General features: G+C 40.3%; 1 protein-coding gene across 1 annotated transcript; it reads right to left on the bottom strand.

Annotated features, from left to right (window-relative positions):
- Nucleotides 1–309: 309 nt before the first annotated feature.
- LOC106011941 lies at nucleotides 310–16,865 on the bottom strand. The gene is made up of 3 exons (XM_013083249.2): nucleotides 16,754–16,865; nucleotides 8,142–8,209; nucleotides 310–4,308 (listed from the first exon to the last, which is right to left on the bottom strand). Exon 3 carries the CDS (start codon nucleotides 4,300–4,302, stop codon nucleotides 2,848–2,850), a length of 1,455 nt encoding a protein of 484 aa, XP_012938703.1. The 5' UTR covers nucleotides 4,303–4,308; nucleotides 8,142–8,209; nucleotides 16,754–16,865; the 3' UTR covers nucleotides 310–2,847.
- Between the last annotated feature and the right edge of the window lie 32 nt (nucleotides 16,866–16,897).

Below are 16,897 nucleotides of genomic sequence, written 5' to 3'. Positions count from 1 at the left end.
GGGTTACTGATATATCTTAAGCCAGTGCATTTGCCTAAATTATCCATATATGTTGAATAGCACTCGAAATATTTGCGATTGAAGGAAGTTACGGCCGCCTGGTTTCAGAGGTGACATTAGCGAGAAAATGGCCGCCAAAGTTAGGTAATTTCTATAGCTTGAGAATCCTTGGAAACTGAAAATTGACATTTTTGTGTGGCTTTAATCAATGTATTACAATAAAATCCACAAATAAATGTGTTTTAAATGGATATAAAAGGTGTTCTTGAGCCAAAATCAAGAGATAATTTTTTTTTAAGCCCAACGGTCAGAAAAATTCAAATTTCTCTGCTTTCATTATTTTGACGAGCGCCTGATTTCACCACGATCTCTCACACATCTTGTATCAAGAAATCAGGCAAAATCCAGATGACCAGAAATGCGGATCTGTCCAGTAAATCGGCACCTTTACACTTTTGACTTTCTAGGTTTGTGACCTCATTCAAACAGTTTTGTTTCTTGTCTATGTGTCTCTAGTCTAGTGCCTGCTCAAAAACATAGACTACACTTGACAGTGTAAGACATCTTATTACACATACATGAATTTGGTTATGCTGTTTATGCAATCTATAATAATTTTTTGTGTGTGTATGCTGGTGACCTGTGTTGAGGCCAACAGTGAATCATGCATGCACGAACAACATAAATTATTGAGAATAATCTATTTTTGTGTGACATTCCTTTCACAAGATTAAATTTTTATATTGTCACTCATGGATTCAGTGTGAAAGTTTATGGTTAGACTAGAGCTAGCAGCACATATAATATTCCATGTATGCAGGAAATAAACAAACGCTACGAAACAATACAAAAAATGTTACATAATTAATCATATGCTTATTATTACTAAATTACTAGTAACATATCATACATTCATATTCCCATTATTAAAGTGCATTACTAAGTGAGCACACACTATACGGGGATGTAAACTGTACCGTTTTGTCAGCATTGGAAAGTATGTTTAGCAAAAAAAAATAATTTAAAAATCACAAAACCATTCAACAGTGAAACCCCACGAAAACTTGGTCCACAAGTAAAAATTTACAAAAATTTCAGTTGAAAGACGCCACTATACGAGATTCCTAGTTCAAACAGTGTGCAGTGTATGCACATATCAAATTCATAGGAAGAAAAGAGAGATTTTGCAGCTAGGTATCAAAACAATGGTAGATTCCTTTGTTACCAGGCCCTAAATACTAAAAAAATTCTATTGCAGTCACAAGTTCTCTCACTAATAAAATAATCTGGGGGATATATTAGTTTCTATTACATTAACAGAAATATTCTACTTACAGTACAGTATATGTGTTTATATTAATTAAACATTACATTATAAAGACTATGTCTGTTTTATTTGTTTTGTCATATAGAACTTTGCCCATGCTGCAGACTACACTACAAATGTATAAACAATTCTTCCCACAAACTTGAAATCATGTTCTTTTAAAAACTTATCTTTCACTCATTTCAGATATACAAAAGCATCACATGCAATTTTCCCCACACATCTTAAATAAATAAATGTTACTCATATTCAGTATCTTTTCTTATATACGATTCAGCCAAATTATCAGACATTTATCAGACAGTCACCTTATTCATTACCATACATCACATGACAAATATTTAAGAAAAAGATATGGAATAACTCCCCTACATTTTGAAGTCTCTGTAAGCATAAAGTGAAAGCTATAAAGTCCTACCAGTAATTTTCCTGTAAACTACAAACCTACTACATGTACTGCGGTCTTCATGACAGGCTGAAAAGATGTGGTTCTATGATGGTACAAAAGAATGAGATTGCGGTCAGACCAGACTCCGCACGCTCATATGACCTTATACAGTTGCGAGCGCCGTAAAACCCCATACTAAACTAACTAAAAGACCAGACTCTTACACACGTACTTCTTAAGTTGTGAACTCCGGAGTTACACCAAAAATATATTTTTTTAATAAAGAAGAAAGAAAAGAGAGAGACATGTCAAATGTCAGGAGGGGTTGATCCTTGAGCAAAAGAGGAGTCAGATTTCTGAAACCTTGACCTCAAGTGTGAAAAACTATTCAAAACCTAAAAGTCTAACATCGGCTAACACCATACTGATTGAAAAGAGAGGCTGCATTTTCAAAACAATGAGGAAGCTTCACTGTCAGTAGTACCATCTGAAGAGGCAGACACATCTTTATAAGTCATGTAACTCAGCATCTGTTAATTTACTTAAGTCTGAAAGAGGAGAAGAGCCAATGAACAGTTACACATACGGAAATGAGTAGAGGAACAGTGTCAACCTGACTGCCCAGTTTGTCCTATCCATCAATCTAGCTCAACGGTCACTCAGGACTCTGACCACACTGCCTATACAAACTAGGTAGAGATAGCATGTGGCCAGTAATTGAAATAAAAAAAGTTGAGGCAACACAATTCATGACTGACCTCACATATACAGGACAGATACATTACACAGGCAATGCAAGGTCTTTTTTATACTGCATTCAGAAATGTTACATCTTTAAAGCTTACAAAAACTGATAGTCATGTTACGAGGGAAACAAATTTTAAAAAGACAACAAACCACAACTACAGTCTTCACAAACATGACATGTCTTATTCTCAGAATTCAAAAGACATTCAGTAAACATTTGTGAACCCATATCATCACAACAGTCAGGTCTTGCGTTAATTTTAAGTCACGTTTTGTTCATTTTCTTAAAATGAAAATGAAAGAGGATAAAAATTCAGGTATGACATACATGAGAGCCATCCCACATTTACCAATGTCATATGCAGGTGAAATTACTACAAACAGCTTAACGCTTTCTCTTTTTCCCTTGCTGTTTTCTGGGCACATCTGCTGCCCCATACACCTGGATAGGAGCAGCAATTGTGGTAGCTTGAACAAGGACCTGTGGTTCTATGGGAACTCTCTGTAGAGCATTTCTTAGTTCAGGGTCATTCATGTTTTGACCTTTAACCTTGCGTGTCTCCTTCTCCTTTTCTATGACTTGTTCCACTGCTTTGTTCAGGGTTTCCCTAAAGCGGTTACGCACTATCCGCAATTGTTCTTTAGAAGGTAACGTTTGAATCTGCGAAAAATCTCTGGAGATTTTAATCTTATTCGGTGGGGTGCGGGGGGTCATGCGCAGACAGATCTGATTATTGAGAATTTCTGTTTGTGGCTTCAGAAGGGTGAATTGTGGCTCTACACGAGCTTTCTTAGAACCAATAGAAGAGGCTGAAGCTGGGAACAGAGAAGCTGAAGTCCTATGTCCTCCTTTCAGAGGGTGTGCAGAATGCGACTTGTGCTTAGCTAAATGCTTCCCCTTGCTATGAGAGGATGGCTTTAAAGTAGGGGCTCCTTTGTTCACCCAGCCTGCTGGGGGCATGACTGGCAGCTCTTCCTCGTGGTCTTCCTCATCAAATCGTTTGAGATAAGTGGAAATGTTTTGTATGGACACACTTGTCTCCTGACTCTCATTACTGAATAAGGAAGATGTGGAGGTGTCGACTGGTGAGAAAGACGATGTAGTAGCAGTAGAAGACCAGCCACTGGCTGAGGCATTGGAAGGCTGGTAATGTTGTGGTGGACCTTGCCTTTCAGGACTCTGCAAGAACAATCTGCGCTGACGTGTAAGAGGGCGTCCACACACTGCTGGCGTTTTGTTCAAACCGCCTGGGCTACTCTCCATCATACCTTTAGGACTTGATGTGAGAAGAGGACCTTTCAGAGGGCTAAGCCCTGCAGAGCCTTTAAGGGGACTAAGGAACCTCTGGGCCCGACCAGGGCTCTTGGCTGGGCTTTTCATTAAGACTTCGATATCCTCATTACCTAATCCAAAAAGGAGGTCTTCTTGAAAGTTATCCAAGAAATTCTCATCCCAGTCTGGGACAGGCAAGTTATCTAGGAGAGAGCGGTTGCCAAATAAATCTGTTGCCGAGCCTGCTCTGTGAGGGCTTGGCGTTCCCGGCAGCTCCGGCTTACACATCTTTGGAGAACCCAAAAAGTTTGAAGAAACTTTATGGGGAGGACTGGGTGTTCGGAGGAAATAACCAGATTTGTGTGGACTTTCGAACCTCGATAAGTCATCCGAAGTCCCTGCCTCACGTTTGAGAGGGCTTGGAGTGGACATTAAGTGAGGGAAATTGGCAAAGCCTAGCTGATCGAAGCTCATGTTATTTGTCTCCCAAGGCATCTGTTCCTGCTTCAGTTCCTTTTTCGGTGTCCGCAGCTTTGAGCGATACTCATCACTGTAGGCCATTGTCATCAGTAACTGGGAAGAATACAGGAGTGAACATCAAATAAAAGAACATGATAAATTGCAAATTAACATACAGAAACGCACAACACCATGTAAAAAATATGGATAAAAGAAACAGGAATAAAAGAAAAGAGAGGTGGGACAGAGGCAGGAATGATTAAATGGTTAATTGCATTTACCGAAAGGCCAATAAGTGTTTTCTTTACCCACTTGTTTAATTTTTATTCATATATATCTCTTTTTAGACACATTAGGTTATTCATGAGACATGTTATTTGAATTAATCTTCACCTGCAATTGCTACCGGACAGTCCGCCTGAGCAGTTCAAGAGACAATGCTGTTTCATAATAGACACTAAACTAGCTCATCCACATCATACTCCAGAGTCTCACCAACAGACCTAACAATATATCATTCCTGAACTTCTTATCTAGTCCACTATGACCAAAAGCCATTTACTATTCAGAAGTTGTGTTGAAGTTGAAGAAGGGCAAAGGTAAGCCAAGCCGTTATTGGATCAATTGCAACAACAGAATATACACATGTGAACCAATACAAGGTCAACTAAGTCGCACTGGGCAGCGCTGTAGTGATATTTCAGGTGTGTGGGGGTATTAATGGATGTAACCTTTTGAGCACTGCCTCTCCTGGATTTGTGCACCTGAGCTCATACTCAACCACTGCTAGATAAACACCGCCATACAGAACCATTGTAATCTTTGTTTTTGTAAAGTGTTTTACGGCGCTCGCAACTGCATAGGTCATATGAGCGCGCGGGACACACCTAATATTTTCAGTTGGTAGGAAATTTTGAATTTTGCCCGGGTGGCGGCCGAAGCCTACTCTTATCGATTTTAGACCACCAAGGGATCTTTAACGTGCGTAACTTGCAAACGGCCCCTCAAAGATTTTTCGCCCTTGTCCGAGAAGGCTAGGTGTAGACCTTTCCTACCAGAAGGTCAGGGGTGTGGCAGAAAGACAGCAGTAAGGAGGAGCCAAGGAGTAGCAGTATAAAGGCTGCAGAAAGAGTCAGGAGCCCAGAGGAGGGGGGCAAAGGAGGTGAGGGGGTGGGGGCAGAAAGTGGAATTGAAAGCAGACAACAGAACATTGCTAGAGAGCAGGAAAGGAGGTGAAAGGAGACAATTTTAGAGAAGAAAATTTTTCGGTCGCTACCCGGATTCGAACCCGGGACCTTTGAATGAGAGGCCAACACCTTAACCTCTAGGCCACGAGAGCCCCCCCCCCATTGTAATCTTAGCTAATAAAGAAAATCTGTAACTTACAAAACAGGTTTTTGTTTTGCTTTTGAGGTGGGTGGGGGGTGTCACATTTATATGAATGTGCAGGTTTCTGTTCAGTCATTTGAGAGCGAGGAGCAATTTATAACTGATTGCTCGAGTTCAAACCTTACGTTTTGAAACATGAGTCAAAAACTCCTGAAATCTGAGAAAGATACAAGCATGATAACAATAACATAACTAGATTAGTCAATCAGCTCTTAAGTCCAACTTAATAGTCATAGAAAAAACTGAAGATTATCCGTAATACAGTGGAGCCCGCTTATAACGAGACATGAAATAACGAGAAGTCTTTTATAAAGACGCAATTCTAAAACCCTGTTTTTTCCCCTCCTTTATCTTCGTAACAAAATACTGCTATAGTGCAATTAACACGTGAGTCGGTTATAGTGGAATATTGCTGCAGCTGTGCACAGCCCATAGGCCAGTTGTACATATAAAAACCTCGCCCGTTGAGAAACTTGGTGATCTAGCAAAACCAAGGACCATACAACTCCTTGAGCGAAACAGAATGGGAGAGCCAACGTGTGCTAACAATGAAGGCCGGAGCGAATGAGTGGGGAGGGTGTCGCATGCACAAACAGAACACATCGCATGATAGGCCAGCCTTGTCTAGAATCTAGGCCTACCATGCCTCTGACTTCTCCGATGTGGGGATGGAGAGGTCACAATACTGTGATTGTGATGGAAGGAACGAATGTGTGACGCGCGCAACCAAAGGAACGCACCACAAGGTGTGGTGGGGTGGGGAACAACACAGTGGGCAAATTAGCCTAGAGCCCTTCTTTTCTGAACGCCAACGCCAAGCTGTCAACATCGCTAGCTCAAGAGAAAGAAACCTGATTTGATTTTTGGTCACGTAAGACCAAGAGAACATGTTGAATAAAATCATCCCCAGGAGAGATAGATCTAGCAAAAAGAAATAAACAGAACACCAAACTCATAGATTAGGCCTACTTTATTATTTCCCTTGACTATATTACTGGATCCTTTATAACGACAATCCTGCTATAACGGACATTTCGCACCAGTCGCCTCCCTCTCGTTACAACAGGATTCCACTGTATTAATATGGTTTATTTTGGCAGCAGTAAAAAATATAAGATCATTTCTTTAGATTCAAAAGCTGTACATCACAAAAATCATATTGAAAAATCTTTTATCAGTATCACGAAATTTGATGGAAACACACACGTTTAAATATGTCATAACAAATCTCCTACCAACTGCAAATTCTAGCCGTTTATATCAGTTGTAATAGCAAGAACAAGCGCAGAAGATGTTTCAACAGTTTGGTATACAGTTCAGTACTAATAAACAATATAATTAATTAATGAAGGCAAGCTACTCTCTCTGACTTAGTTCCAAAGAACTCTACTGCGCCTGGGTTTAAATGAATGCTCTAGCCTTTAGACAGTCCCCATTGCATCCCACATTCCCCTAATCTATCTACTGTTTGTGTAGCTATGCAACAGAGTATAATGAGAATATCCCACACAAGCTAAAATCTCAAAATTGAGAGGACACCTTTTTTTCTGCCTCTCAATTTTTCCTACTAACTCTTGAATAAAATTATGATGGGGACCTAAATTTCTGAGGTTTCAAACATCAAAACTGATCCTTTAATCTGTCACTCCTAAATAAGTGAACATAAATTCTATATTTCGAAAGGTTAAAATTGTACACAATTATTCAAATAAAGCATATAAACAGGTAGCACAAGCTGACACTCTGGGAAGCGTATAGAGAAGGGAATACATCTATTCTATTAAAAAATAAGTATATCGCCCTATTCTTATCACTTTAGACCCACAAGAACCTACAGAAGCTAGTAAACAAAACTGAATAAGTTCAGAGCAGTAATTGTGAAACTGAAATGAACAATGAAACTGTCCACGTCGGATTATGCGATTGTGCGGCCACATTTTCTCGCATAATTCTGCAACATTTGCATAATTTTGGATTCCCATAATTTTTTCACAAAATTTTTCAGAAAAACATTTTAACGCCTCGCTATGTGACTAAAGGGAAGTAGTTGGAGTAATAAGTCTCATTTAAGTGACAAGTTGGTTATTTCCCTTGTTTGGGATTTTTTTCCCCCTTGAGCATGAATCATGTTAAGTTTTTCAATCCATCAAAAGTCGTTCTCATGTCTGCTGATTTTTTATGTTTGACAGGAGTCTCTGGTTTTAGTGATGCGCCATAGTCCCCCCCCCCCCCCCCCCCCCCCCCATATTTGTAAAAATCATTTTCTTCCTCTATACAGCTGAAAGTTAGAGATTATATTTTGGGTTTTTTTTTTCTGACTGATGTGTATCTTTCCAAATACACAAAAAAAACTATGGATACTGTTTGGAATTCTTCTGTACATAGATCTAAAACATGAATTTTTTTGTTGAAAAAGTGCTAAATATGTCGTGAATGGCTTTACTGTAACTTGCATAATTTTGCATTTGTCTCGAATAATTTGGCCATCTAAATTTGCATAATTCTTAGGGGATAGATAAAAAAAGTGTAAATTATCTGGACATACAAATTAAACTCACCCAGACTTTCCTTTAGCAAAGGTTTACTCTGATCAGTGTCAGTTCCTTCAAGACACAGTTCACAGCATCTGAAAAAAGTTGATAAGAAAAACAATCAAAGGAAGTTATAGACCGATATCTTATGCCTACAAATCCTTAAGTAAAGGCCTCTGGGTTCAACTTGATTTTTCATTTTTAAAAATTAATTTGATATTTTTCAGTTAGGTTTGAAATTTTCTTTAAAATAATTGATTTGCGACAGTTTTAGAGGCTTGAGAAATTGGCAGCAAACAATACTTGCAGTTTGACTCCCAAAGCAGTGTACCTGTGTGCAGGAGTGAAAGTAAAAATTTACTGCCCTTAATTTCAAAGATGTTGAAACACGTCACATGATGTGGAAATGTTCCCACCCACAAAATCCTAAAATTTATAAAGTGAGTAACTGACAGAATGGACTGCGAATGAATGAGTCCAAGTCCAATGAGAATAGCCAAGGTTAAGTTAGTTAGCCAAGTAGCAAAAGTATTTTAATATAATTATCAAATTATAATCAAGTAGCTGAAATCATTTTGAAATTTGATTTTCACTGTTATTTGGATAAAACCATGATCGGTTTAGCAGATTCCACTGGTTTTAAATTTTAAATCAATAACAATCAATTTTGAAGAGGGTGGAACATGTCAATGCGGAACCACTCCAGCAAAATCCTAAAATTTATAATGTTAAAGTAAAAGTATTTGAGGGAGCGGACTGTGAATAGAGTCCAGTTCCAATGAGGATGGCTTAGACTTAGATGGAAACCAGTGAACTCATGATCGTCATACTGTGAAGTCGACACAGCTGAAATGCGTGTGGCGAGTTTACCGAAAAAAGTAGGTATCATCTATCCAAATACCAGTGAACTCGTCACACCACCTCCCCCCGCGTAAACAACGGACTGCAACATTTGGGGTTGGAGGGCAAGATATTTCCGCTGTGCTGAGTTACTTAATCATAATGTCTGTCTCTCTTGCTAACACAGCACAGTCATGCAAACAGCGATTACCATGTGTCAGTGATGCGTTCTCAGCAGGAGAAAATACCGAGAAAATTATTCACAAATCGACTTCAACTAACTTTATAAAAGCCCTCTCTTAACAGATTCAGCAGTCACTTAAGAGTCATTGAAGTTGTTATCTGCATCCTTTGCCAACAGGAAGTTAGACCACGACAAGAGGCTCTGTCTATTCCGTATCCGCACCCCTCTATCCTCTCCTTCTCTCTCTCTACTACAACTTGACAGGTGAAAATTTTAGATTTTGATTGAATAAAGTCAAGTTTTGTATTTTAAAAATATTATTAATTAAAGGTTGACATGGGTTTGCCTGTCAATCCACGACGGTGAACTAGCCACACGTTTTTCACAGGTTCGAGTATATGTGACGAGATAGATATAGCTGACGAGATCCCTTGAGTGGAGGTCGGCTCTATGTGATTCAATGACTTCACTGTGTGAAGAGTTCACTGAAAGCCTCTAAGATTTAGAGAATAGTCGACTATGCATGAAGTGATGTCGTTGGGGGACCAGAAAAAAGATCGCTACATCCGAAGTTCGTCACAGCCATTGGAAGACAAATTCAAGGGAAATAACCCCAGTACTCAATCTTACTATAGAATTAATATTGAGCATCGGCCTTTATCATGTAAAGTTCTCAATACAGTAGTCTCCGCCTAAACATACGCCATACAAAAGCACGCTCCGCTCAAACGCACGCTTTTGTCCTTTGATGTTGTTTTTTTACTACAGTAGTCTCCGCCTAAGATCCCGGTGCTCGGGAGCAAGGAAATGCGGGTTCTTAGGTGAACCAGGATAGGTAAAATGGTCTCCCTCCACCCTAAAATGAACTGACGTGGTGACCCCTTGGTGGGTTTATGACGTAAGGCGAGCAAAGAGTGGTTAACCTTGATGGCCTATCACAGTGCATAGTGCCATGAGGCATGCCTTTTTCACTTATTATCCTATCATGAGTCTCAAGATCTACGCTTATTCAGCTGCCCCTCCCCTTTACCTGTTGGCGTTACACACCATTACGTTGTGAACACACCAATTAAAATTCAGCCTGTCTAGCAAATTCGGGAGTAGAGACAACTGCTGCAATCAACGCCTACTGCAATGGTCAGGGAAGAGATCACGGTTCGATGTGATCCCACCTGGAACGAACATGTAGGCCCTATCCACCCAGCGAGGGATGTAAGTTTAGGGGGAGAGCTCAGGTGTGAGTGCGATGCGTGGGGAAAACAAACGCATCGGTCAGTTCACACGCCGGGGGCAAAATTTGTATCGCTTCATCCAGTTTTACAACGTGTACGTGATTACATTCACGATAGTGGCTGATCTTTGACGCGACGGACAGTTTATTGGTCTCAACTTTTCACTCGTTTGATCAGCTGTGCCCACCCGTGTTTTTGTTCCACAAATTATGATCTGAAATGCGGGATCTTAGCCGAATGTAGACCTTCAGAGTGAATCAGAGCGGGATCTTAGGGGTGATTTTTGTATAGTAAAAATTCTGTTTTCACAAAACAGCGGGATTTTAAGCGAACCGGGATCGTAAGCGGTGGGATCTTAGGCGGAGACTACAGTATATAATTTAGACATACAAACGCACGGTCACTCCCCCTAAACGCACGTTCCAATCTGCGAAACACGCTGACAGGTAAAGCTCGACTAAGGGAAATTTCACTACGACTATTGTACGATCTGCATAGCTTGCCTAAGACAAGCCTAGAAAAACGGATATTTTGCGAGACTGCCCCTTACGCCGAACAAAGAGAGTGATGGACAGCATTTTCACACACAACTTTCCAGACACATCATAGGTCTAGGACAGGTTGGAGATATGTTGGGGGGGTTGGGGGACTGAAACGTTATTTGATTGGTCACTGAAAATGCATCTCTTTGAGAAGGTTTCTAACTGGTGTTTGAGTGACTGCGTGTTGGCTAATGTTTAGTTAGACCTAAGCCTATGATGCGCAACACGCATGAATGCTCGTTCATGAATTTACGGTCGGGGGTGGTCGCTTGGAAAGCCACGTGGCTGGGCCGTCGTCTCTATGACTATCACCACTAGGCCATTGGTTCCCGACATTTTATGGTGCATTCATTACATCGAGTCTGTCTTTCTCCCCCCCCCCCCCCCCCCACCACATACACACACCCATTCAACGCCTTTGCAGTCTTAACCGCAGTCGGGGAATCTTTTACAAAACAGTCACGTGTCGTCACATTATCGGGCCCAAAGTGACTCCCACCCCAAAGGGAGGTCACTAGAATATCAAGGCAATGAGATGAATGCGTCCCTTCCTCCCTTTGCAAAAGTTCATGTAAACGCACGCTCCGTATAAACACACGCTAAGGAGCCCTCCTGAGTACCGTACGTTTAGGCGGAGACTACTGTAGTATCACGTGGGAGATTGTTCGCTAAATGTCTGATGCTTCGTACTATTGTGGGAATGTGCGTAACGTTACAAGACACAATCACGTTCATCAATGCTAGGTCAAAACTTACCACGGGGAGAAACATTGTTAAAACTGTTATATTTTTACTATATATAAGCTACATGGGCTGGGGATAAGAATACACATCACTACAGCCGTCCCAACAGATGTAGTGAATTCGGTACAACCGTTTTAATTTTATTGAGTTTGTGTTACATCGGTGCCCGTCCCACGGAACATCGGTGCCCGTCCCACGGAAAAAGATTGCTTCGTCCGAAGATTTTTTTTACAACCTACTTTGATACAAGTGGAGTGGACTGTAGTTAGCCTGAGATAACAAGTAGGCTAAGTATTAGACCTACTAGGCCAACATTAACACTTTCCGTACCACGAGCCGCTGCAGCTCGCGGACCTGGCCTCTGGACAGAGAGCGGCAAATTACGGTTCAAGTGGCTCGCTATCTATTCCAATCCAGTAATGAAAAGATACAAAATTCTCGTCCGATCCACGTTTTCAAAATAATAGAATAAACTTCCTGTTAGCAGCTACGGAAGTAAATATTGCACTGACAGACGATTTTGAGTCATTTCAGTTTCAGCGCATTTTTTTGTCCCCCTCGAAACGTAAATATGAGAAAAAAAAGCGCTCCCCTGACTTCAGTATATACTTTCACTTCTATATTAGGTACACATACATAACTTTCAGCATTTCTTCGCATTACTTCAGGCAACCTACCTGGGAAATTTGCAAGATGCTGTTGTACTTTTTAAGTACGACCTTTCAAAGCTGGAAAATAGTTGATTTCACACGACACCTTCGATATTGTATAATCACTTTTAGAAACTCCAAAGTAATATAATTGGAATAAATCTTCAATATTTTATCACCATCTGATAGATAATTTTTTGACCTTTAGTTTGATGGGCCGTAAGATATGGTTTGTGTGTGTTTTGTTGGATGTTTTGACATTTTCCTTTGGCGGGGTAGAGGCGTACAAAAAGGTCAGGGAAAAGCCCTGGGCCAGTGGTGGATTTTGGCCTGGTAGGAAAAGAGTTAAGTTACTGTACTAATCAGGTACTAGGCCTACTTAAGAATGTGGGTCCTGTCTCTTTAAACTTGGCATCATCAACACAGAATACTGGATATTGATACTGATTTAAATATTCGGTACTGATGTTTTATCAGAGAAACCTAGGAGCAGTAAAATTGTTTTAAAAAAAGGCAAGGTCAAGGTGTTTTTTTTTAGGGCGAGAAACAAGGGGGGAGGGAGGGAGGGCGGCATGTCTCCCTGAATTTGACCATAATTTGATGTTTTGTAAAAATAGGTTTGATAGGTTATAAAATCTCTCCATATCGGCACGTGCGACAAAAAGTTAAGAACGAGAAGTAATCATTTAGTGGGGTCAAAACTAGTGTCCCGAAATGGGTAGTAAGTACCAAAAGCAGGGTTGCCAGCAGGCTCTTACAAAAAAGCCTGAAAACTTTTCGGCATAAAATTCTCAGCGCCGTGCACGGTATTTAATTAAAAACAAATAAGATATTAACATATGTGCAAAATATTTAATACATAGGCTCAGGCTTTAGCCGGAAAATTGGCAACTCTGCAGTAGATCAATTTATAAATCAAAAGTCATATATATATATATTTCTAGATCTAGCAGATCTGAGTTGACTCTATAATTCTGAATTTTGCAAAATTATTTTTACCATGGCCACCTATATTCTCACCCCGGACATCGACAGTGATGTAGATTTATATTTTTTAAATGTAGATCTATGTAGCCTAATAGTTCGGCCAGCTTCAAGCGTTCCATCCCATGAGATGAAGAAGCGCTCTTACAGAATTAAAGTCGGGATATGGAAAATTATGATGCAGAATTAATGCAAAAACATTTTTCGCCTCTCAGAGGTAAAAAATAACGAAGTGACTATTTCTCCGAACGTTCAGAGAAATAGTGCCGATCTTTATTTCTCCGAACGGCTTCCGGCCTCGTGATTTTTTGCCTATTTATTGCGAGAGTTCTGCGCCAACTTTCATTCTGCCTCTGGTCTGGGAAGGAACACCGCATGGCAAGCCCGCCTACAGACAACCTTCAGTAACACCCACCACCATCATGCACATGTACACACACTAACTAAACATGACCAGTGGGCAACTTTTGAACATATGACGAGCTGAGATGTGGATGGAGAGACAGTGTGAGTGAAAGAGCGGGTGAAAGGAAGAATGTGCGAGTGTATCCACAGGCGACAGCAACTATAAGACGACGACACCGACCCCCCTGGCCTGGTCCACAGCTCACGAACGAAAGGAATGCAGCTCAGGCAGGGTTTTGCCTACATTATTGTCCATGGTTCGCAGTGTGCAAGGGAATGAGTGAGATTTTCTTTGTGTGTGCCTGGAGGGAGGGGGTGGGGTATGAAAGTCATGCGGACAGGGATGAGCCGCGGGAGAGAACACGGGAATTGAATGAATGAGTGAAACTGAAAGAGACGAACGACTCATGAGCCCTGGAGTGAATGGATCCTGTGTTTCTATTTTTGTATACTTTGAACTGTTACTGAATAAAGCCTGAATTAAAATAAAGGCTGAATTAAAATAAAGCCCGAAAAACAAACACACACACACACTCCTCACTCTCCACTTACTACCACACACAGACACACTCACACGCACTTACATACACACACACACACACACACAGGAGCACATTTTTGGGTCTATATATCTATTTCAATTTTCAAGAGCAAGTCTAGAGATTTTTAGATGAGAGTAAAAACGTGAAAAAGAAAGGTTTCACAACAGAAAGAAATAAATCAAAATTAGAACAGCCCATAAACAACAACAAACATTAACAAATAAGGGCGTGTGTCCACCTGTCCGAAGAAGATTGGCTGTTTTAACCCTAAACGTGCGTAATAAAAAAAAAAAAGTACAGGATATTACATGTAAATTTATGGAATCACACACATTAAGGGGCATGCCAGTGTCAGTACATTGGTCGCAGCAGTGACAAACGCAGATGCCAGTTCTATGTGTCGTTATCAATAAATAACCCTCCATAGATCTAGATCTAGACAGCACACGAGTGAACACAACACATTACGTTTAAGAGCAGCACCCTTCATAGGCAACGCAACAGGTCATGATCTGTACTGTGTAGCGAAAAAATGTTTGGAATTGTAGCATTTCTTTATATAAATATTTACTGCGGACTTTTTTGGACTGATTGAACCATATTGTATACGAACAATCTTTGGTAGGCCTATACTATAATTATAGATCTATATATCTGAAATTTGCGGGAAAGGATGAGATTTTAAGAGTGTTCGGAGAAATAGTGCCCAGCTTTATTTTCCCGAACGTTCGGAGAAATAGTGCCCAGCTTTATTTTCCCAAACATTCGGAGAATTAGTGCTGGCCAAAAAATAATGTCTCACTACTGACGCTACTGCGCGGGATATGGGACTGGCAGCCAGCCGGACCATTCATTGTTTACACACTTGACTTAACGATGGCAGGCCTCTCTACCTGCACACAATAAATTACGGTTCAAGGAACAGAAAGCGTGTACGAACGAAACCGAGACAATTTATGCTCTTGCACGACGGTAGAAGGGTTGAAAATAAATTTATTCAGACCAAATGGGCGAGGGCGTTAAATTGTGTTAACTAGAAGAATCTAGAATCTAGGTCCTAGATATCTGGATTAGACCTAGATGATCTAGATCAAGATCTCTCTAGATTAGTAATAATATTAGCAATCAACGCTCTATAATTTCTTCATTTTCATTTTTTTTCTTTTATTATATATATAGATCTAGATCTAGATCTATTTATAAATTCTTTTTTTTCTTCTTGCTTCTTCTGTCCCCTTCTTCTTTTAAAACATTTGGAGTAAGAAATTCTCCAGGCCAAGCGCGATCCAAAAGAGCCAAATTTGTGGGATTTGGCTCCAACTGACTGTGACGAAAGTGTGACTATTCGGTCTATCCTGTGGAGCATCAATATTCAACCTCAGTAACCTCAGCTCTGATCCCTCTAGGGTAATTTCTAAACGAGGGGGTGAGAATCTTGCGAGACATAATCTAGATCTAGTCTAGATCTAGAATCTAGATCTAGAATCTAGATCTAGATCTAGGTTATTCTCACGAAAGTGGCTATTCTCACCCGCCCGGAAGTTCTCGCAAGATCAACTCCTCCCCTCTTCTCTCTCTCTTTCTGAATACTGTCTATCGGTGTGGACGATCAAATTGACCAAAACAAAGTTAAAAAATGATGTTAAAACACAAAAGTAAATTAATTTGGTTGTCTACAAAGATGCTACGGCTATTTAACTTTTCGAATCGAGCCGAACTACGCGGGTCGCCATTTTGTTTTGCCCGGAAATTCTCGCGCTACTCCTCTCTCTTTCTCTCTCTCTCCACTGCCCACAGACAAAATTGTACGCTTTTAGTAGGCTACAATTGTAATGGAACGTTTGTTCACGGCACAGAATTCTACAATTTTTCTGTTATCGCAGTGTAGAATTCTGTGGTTTAGGTTGAACGCAAAATTTGGTGAACGCGCACCGGGTGAGAATAGCCACAAGACTCGCCTGCACTATTCTCACTCCGGGTGAGAATAGAGGTGGCCTATTCTCACCACTTCCTTGTACCTTACCAAGCTGCACGAACATCAAGAACAGTTTATCCGTTGCTAGGCTAGACTAGAATTAGATCTAGATTTATAGCTGAAGAAATCAACAATCAGACAATATAAGCTTTCGAGGTTTTGATGAAGCAGTTAGTTGAGTTAGAAGGCTAGTGTCACATGTGGGCACAACAAGACATCACTCTCTAGGTGATCTAGATTTAGATCTAGTTTTCTAGTCTATGTATTTAACATCTAAAAAGTTAATGCAAGCAAAAGTAAAAGGACACACTCTTTGATTCATCATACACTCATACTACGAGTTCATAGAGTCTAGATCTATAATCTAGATCTATATCTAGATATCTAGAATCTAGTCATTTTATGGGCCGAGAGCCGAGAATAGAGGCAGCACTCCCCGCCTTCTTCGCTGAATGAATTTACCGGCGGTCTAGAATCTATGCACAACAAATATTGAATCTGTTACAGGATTCAAAAGCTAGAAACGATAAATAACATTTACCATAAATATCTATGATTTTTTTCTTTCGTGAGACGTAAGAGCAGGGGTGAAACAGGGCAGACTAGGCGCACAAAAACATTATTGTTATTGTGGCCATCATTCGTGCATTGGCGCCATTGATAAAAGCGGAAGTGAGACAACATA

This window comes from Aplysia californica, unplaced genomic scaffold, assembly GCF_000002075.1.
Source record: "Aplysia californica isolate F4 #8 unplaced genomic scaffold, AplCal3.0 scaffold00220, whole genome shotgun sequence".
NCBI classification, from domain to species: Eukaryota; Metazoa; Mollusca; class Gastropoda; order Aplysiida; family Aplysiidae; genus Aplysia; species Aplysia californica.
This window is presented reverse-complemented; position numbering and strand designations above follow the sequence as displayed.